General features: G+C 39.0%; 1 protein-coding gene across 5 annotated transcripts in view; it reads right to left on the reverse strand.

Annotated features, from left to right (window-relative positions):
* LOC111867924 (oxysterol-binding protein-related protein 8) overlaps positions 1–6,960 on the reverse strand; it is a 53,804-nt gene that overhangs the window by 4,449 nt on the left and 42,395 nt on the right. For 4 of the 5 annotated variants that reach the window (XM_023858153.2, XM_023858154.1, XM_033752855.1 and 1 more), the window contains exons 15-17: positions 5,067–5,171; positions 3,479–3,646; positions 939–1,138 (exon numbers count right to left, since the gene is read on the reverse strand). In XM_023858153.2, the coding sequence (XP_023713921.1) occupies positions 939–1,138; positions 3,479–3,646; positions 5,067–5,171 (473 nt within the window). The remainder of the gene's footprint in view (positions 1–938; positions 1,139–3,478; positions 3,647–5,066; positions 5,172–6,960) is intronic. The other variant, XM_033752856.1, reaches the window with a different exon arrangement.

Here is a 6,960-nt window from a genome sequence, read left to right on the forward strand (position 1 = left end):
CATCATTTTCTACGTTAAAATTTAATTTTATATAACGTTCGCACGCGCGGACTGTGCGACCAGGAGTCGAACCCCTGCCGTTTAATCGGAGATATCTCGATTATAGAAGGCCAAACCACATCACTGGCCGACTTACTCTACTTCGCAATTGAGGTGTCGTGTGTGCTTTTCGCGTGGGAATCGAAAGACCGTCCGGACCAAGTGCGTGAAGTGCGAAATCGGACTCTGCAATTCCGGATTTTTTTGAGAATTCCACACGAAGGCAACATTCCGGCAGATGATGCAGGTGGGAAGACAGACACTCCATGCAGATGGTGGCCAAAAATTATATAAGTAGGACATCATTTTCTACCTAAAAAATGTATTTCAAATAACGTCCGCACGCGCGGACTGTGCGACCCCATATGGGGACATTCGTACCGCTGACTTTATTTCTGCGACCCCATATGGGGACTTTAGTCGTTTAAAGGTTAATTTAATCTCATTATAAATTAATGACAAATATTTGTATGCACTTTACGCCCTTTATAGTCATAATACAGATCTCTACGTCTGTGTTTCTTATATTAGAGAGCAACTATTAGTTGCTTAGAGAGAAAGCTGCAAATTAAAGGAGTAACAGATCTGCATGATCAAATATCCACTTACAAAAAAACATTTATGTGCAACTTAAAATAAATATTATTAAAAACACCAAAGAATTTTCATAGATACCAAAAGTCATGTTTCAAGTACAATGATTTGGGCATTAATGCTCACTGAAGCAATAAATTATGCACAATAGCTTTAATATTACACGTGCAGTTACATTTTTCTATTTTCCTATTTTTAAACAAAAATTATCTTTCTCGTTGGACACAACATTACCCCTTTCGGTTGACACAGAGTGATGAAGTGATCACAGAAACAAACAAGAACACATGGCCCCTAGCAAATACCTGGAGTTGGTCCTACAGCAAGTGTGTGAACGTGAGTGCGATTCGTTCTCTGACTGGCTGGAATCACTGTGGAACTCCCCGTCAGGAGATGAACTAGCACTGTCTTGCCTCTCCACTGTTGCCACTTTTGAGGAGAGATGGTGCTTGGAAGACTTGAGTGCAGAAATGGAAGATCTGGACTCTGTCTGCAATAAAGGAACCTAAAACCAAGAAATGTGATGAGGACAGCAGCTATCAGTTGGACAGTTACATAAACAGAGGCTAATCACTATGTCATACGAATCTCCATAACTGCAAAGCACAACATAATATTAATTTTACAGTGCCTCCAACTGTGGTATTCTCAACCATCATGGTCTCTGAACACATAACAAAGACAGAACCAAAGATTCTCTACAGGTCCGTGACATTGGTTAATTCATTATATGAACACTGTCATGTGTCCCGGGTTCCGTGACTAATACTAATGGGTTCTAGATTGGATGACTGGATTTATTTGCACTTCTATTACAATCAATCTTACGAATGATGGATGCCAAATGATGACTCCCTTACAAATAAACTACTGAACTAACTTCTGAATTCTCTTACGTCTGAATGATTGAACACTCAAATAAATTACATGTCCCCTTTTACAACTTCAAGGTGAACCAAATATAGATCACCATCTCAAACAGTTCCTCTGCTATTCTTTGTTTATCCGTTGCTATGAAACATGTGTTAATTTTGTAGCAATGGTCTCGTTTTCCCACAAGCCTCTCCATTATCATGGATACATGCTTAGCAAGCTGGAATTGAGGCACTTGTCATATCATGGAATAAGTTTTTGTATGCCTGTGAGCTTAACCACGCTGTGACAACTTCTATCAACTCATTATTCTTGAAGTGCTGTGATCCCAAACAGTTCTTCAGGTAGGCAAACAGGTGGTAGTTGCTCAAAGTGAGATCGGGGCTGTAAAGAAGTTGGTCAAACAACCCCCAGCTGAAATGCCAGGGCAGTGCTTGAATGCAAGGAGCTGTATGTGGATGAATGTTATGGAGAAGCACTCTACAGTTCTCTTAGTGTTTTTTAACACACTTCTGACATTACTGTGGTCCCCTGTTGAATGAATTCCTTCATCAGCACCCCTTTCCTGTCCCAGAAAACAGCTGCCATCAGATTTCTGGCATGCAGGTTTTTTATTTAAACTTTTTCGGCTTGTTTGGTTAAACATGTGTACATTAACTGCCGTGACTGCTCTTTGGTTTCAACATTCCAACACCTGTTACTTATACAGTGTGGTTGAGAAATTCATCACTATATTTGTTGTATTTCATGAAAAAAGTCAAAGCTGAAACCATTTTCTGCATTTTGTGTGCAACCATGAGCAAATTCCAAACCCATCTTGTGCAAAACCAGTGATAGTCTATCCTAACTCTGATAATCTTGTTGAGGACAGTGTGTGAAATTTCTGGAAATTCACACAAATTCCGAAATTGTGAAGCACCATCTTTTACTAATTTTTTGGTCAACACTTTGTATAAGATCATCACTCACTGCAGATGGATCTTCACCTTGAACATTTGTTCATTTCTTTGCCTGTCTTTGAACATTCTACACCACTGTCTTATTGTTCCTTCACTTGTTACATTTTGGTCATAAACTGTACACAATTCATGATGGACTTCTTCATCACTCATGTTTTTAGCATGAAGAATCCAGAAAACAGCGCAAATTTCGCAGCTGGCAGGGTTGTCATTCACAGGACACATCATAACTCACTCTGTAGAGACAAGCACAAACGTTAGGTAACTGGTTATGTGATGGTTTACAAGGCAATGAGTCATGTGATGCTACCTCACATGCTCCTATATTAGTTGCCTAAAATAAACGGAGGTTACTTTCTGAATAAGAGAAATTGGTTCTACCCCTATTTTCAGATTACTGGTCATCATTATACTGACAGATCTGTATTACTTTTAAAATTCTGTTAGTAGTGGCAATGGCTGGGGACAAACCCAAGATCCTTTTTGAATACTAGACTAGTAACTTAACCACCAGACCATGAAGGTGGGTTCTGATCCCCACTTTCACCATAAATACCAAAACAGAACATAATATCTCAGTATAAAAACAACCAATACCTCTGAATAACAGAGCAGAGCCAATTTCTTAAGTGCCAAGTGTAGTAAAAATATACCTCTGACAATGGACGATATCTAACAGAATAGTCTTACAAAGATCAACTTGCTTCTGAGGCGGGACCCATTCCATTTACCTTATACAGTGGAGTCATGAAGATGATAAACACAATGGGATCTACATCATTAAATGACTGGCTTAAACTACATGGGTAACATCCCAAAAGGCCGTGATCTTAATGTTAACTGCTGCAAGAACCTCAAATCTGTCCTGACTTTATCATTTAGGTCTATTCAGCAATAGAGAGATTCATAAAAAATGAGAGAACTGCAAGGAATCAACAGTTTCTGCATTCATTGCAACCTTGGGAGTGATGCTTAATATTAGGAGAATATGTCTCAAAGAGTGAATAACTCACCACAGTCTGTGGATCCACACTCACTATGCTTGCAGTTCTGATCATTGGTGTCTGGTGGCGCGTCTTTGTCTGAATTACATAGTTATATTCATACTGGCACACATCATTACGAGGATCCCACGGACGAAGGTCTGCATGCTTGTACATCCACTGACCCGAAATAAGATCCTATAATGAAAATGATCCTAAGTGTCTTTCTCGAATATTATGAGCATACTATTATGAAACTGTTTATCATTAGCATTATCATTATTATTATTATTATCATTATCATTTTGATGACCTGAAAATATTTAAAAAATGACCTATAAAATGAACGAAAAAATCCAAAAAATGACCTAAAGGAGAACGAGAAAGAACAATTCGCTTCCATATTATTCACATTTCAGAGAACATATGAAGAAAAATTCCCTAAAATGGCCAAGGATGACAAGAAATACCCTTAAAAGCCTAAAAAATTAACTATAAAATTTACATTTCTGTAACCAGCAGCTCATATCCGAGATTTATATATTTAAGCACATCGCATAGGATACAAGGCAAAAAAGATGACATGTCATCAAAATCCAGGCCCTGATTATCAGTGTTTGCAGGTATGAATAAGCTTTCTTACACAACAGCAAATTACAGATAGTGTGTTATCTTTGGAGTCACCTGCTGATTCTTACACACTTTGAAACGTACAGACAATGGAAAAATTGCATAATTCTGAAGCTACAAAAGATAGGCAACAGAAAACAGCTATCAATCAACTGGAACTGCCTCCACACATATTTCAAATCCAGTATATAGTGCAGCTCTAAACTTCATTAGAACTGATATGGCTGCATACACAGAACAGTCTGTGCTGTTGCCACTGCAGAGTGGGTTACTATTTAACTGGTTTCTTCAGGTTACGAGATTGAAGACATAGGCAGCAGGAACCCCCCCCCCAGAACACAGATAAAAATCTACCAGACAACATTGCATCACATCCCAGGGACAACAATCTTCATGCACCATGTAACACCAAAAGGTTTCTAGTTTAAATAATTCCTCACAATTTTGGAAAGCCAAATTAACTCTTTCTCTGGTAGTGGATATCCAAGACCCATTCATGAACAGAATATTTCCCCTGTGTATCTGTATAGGCATCTAGCTTCTTGGTACATGTCATACTGGCATTTAAATTCACATGTTTTAATCTCTGCACATTGTGTGTCATGATTTTTATACAATTTTTTCCCAGGCTGCTGTGTTGAACCACATATCATTTTCACAATACTGTGAACTGTCATGGACACTGACAAGCACTAGAAGTTTCAGCAGACACATTCCTTTGAAGCTTACATGTTATGTACAGGTGCAGGGCCATGGAGAGAAAACACAACCAAGCATTAAAGAGCAGACACCAATATCCACCATGATAATGGGGCAAAGGCTGTACAGGGGACAGCAGTAATCATCATGGCAGTGAGGCAAACTGTTTTTCAGTTACTGGTACTATATACGGAAGTCAACATGTTAAACAAGTTTTGTATCTTCTGTTCACACTACCTCACATATCTATCAGCAGAATCGTAAGAACATCAAAACAAACATACGGCACCTGTTCGAAGTATTTAGGAATCCATTCCAGACATTTCATTTTGCGTTCCTTGGCTGCCGCACGTTGGGCTTCCTCTAAAGCAGTCTTTTCCTCTGTTGCTGCCACCTGTAAGTTCAGACCTAATATATCAAACTGCTAACTGCCACCTCTTGGAAAAAAGAATCCAGGCAATGTCTGATTCCTAATCTGAGAAACTGCAGTCATTTGTCTCTCCCCCCAACCCCAAAGAAAAAACAACATAACCTTACTTAGGGGGCATGCGGTAGAATAGTTGGTTGAGGGGCTATGCTACAAGCCAAAAGGTCGCGGATTCAAGTCCCAATGAGGTCACTGGATTTTTTTCAATTGACCTAATCCTTCCAGCTGCACTAGGCCCTGGGGTTTACTCAGCCTCTAACAGAAATGAGTACAAGGAATTAATTAAATAATTTTCCTGGGGAGTAAAGCGCAGCAGGCGCGTAAGGCTGACAACCTTACCGCCATCTTTGAGCTGACTGTCTAGTTGGTATGGGACCCTCAATGTCTCACAACCCAATGGGCCTTCACGGCCTGGTAGTACAGGGATACCCTTACTTTTTATAACCTTACTTAAGACAGTTCAAAAGAGTTAACTTTCTTAGTGTCAATTTATTTTAAAATTGGACAGTTCTCCCATTGGATATATAATGTCATTTAATCCAGCAAAATTCAACTAACACTTCAGAGGAACCCTGGATGACTTTCACCATACTACAGAGCATCATATTCTGAAAGACAGAACTATCCATAACCACTGCTGTGAGAATAGAAAATCCCACACATTTTAAAGTTGTATTAACTTATACCAAGGAACTGTGTATTGGAAATATAAGGAATTTTAATGTATGTGCCTTTTAAGATTTTGATAGTCATTTTTCAAGAAGAGCATTTGTGGAACTTATCACTTAATTTTTATAAAATAAAAAATTTTATTTAAAGAAAAATACTTTGAAAACATAATATTAAATTTTATTTAAAGAAAATATTTCAAAAATATAAACCTGGAATATAATAATAACAATTAAATGCAATGGATGAAATAATGCTGATGCCCTCATGATTGATACAACTATCTTTCTCTGCAGATGAAACATAAGAACACAATAAAATTTACTTGACAGCCAACATACCGTACTTACGCATGTATAGGCTGCATATTTTTTGCCAAAAATTCAAGAGGAAAACTGGGGTGCGGCTTATATTCGAAATCACACTTCATTTAAAAAATTATATTCATAATTAGTAATACAGGGTGTTCAAAGATCGAGGAAACCGGGGCAGCAGCATAGAGCGGATGGAATGTTTCTCCGCGACTACTGTGCCCCTCCCCGCTAGCGAGAGTGCAGTTGTGTCGCTGATACCCTTACATCAGTTTCTGTATATGCACACATTTATAAGAATACTGTAAAAAGATAACACAAACTTACCGTGCTTTATAACAGGTGCTGAAAGTGACCCCCTTCTGCTTGCAAACATGCTTCGCATCGCATGAATAAATTATGCGACACTTTCTGAAGTTGGTCCACGGTAATTGAACCATATTACTGTTCATCACTTGACTCGTTACTGTCGATGTCGCTCTCGCTCGAAGTTTCGCTGTCAGGTGATGTCAGCCATACAGCGTCATCTTCAGTCCCGTCCATTGCGTTGGAAATGGATGTGACTTTAAAACGTTTGGAAACCATTTCTTCTGGTATGGTGTTCCATGCAGCCACAATCCACTCACACATTTGACTTAATGAAGGTTTCTTCAATCGTCCAGTCGGCGTCATCTCCGTGGAACCGCATCTCCAGTCCCGGTAAAAGCGCCGCAAATGAGACTTGAAAGGACGGTTTATTGACACGTCAAGTGGTTGTAACATGCCAGTCATCCCCC

Source organism: Cryptotermes secundus, unplaced genomic scaffold, assembly GCF_002891405.2.
Source record: "Cryptotermes secundus unplaced genomic scaffold, Csec_1.0 scaffold218, whole genome shotgun sequence".
NCBI classification, from domain to species: Eukaryota; Metazoa; Arthropoda; class Insecta; order Blattodea; family Kalotermitidae; genus Cryptotermes; species Cryptotermes secundus.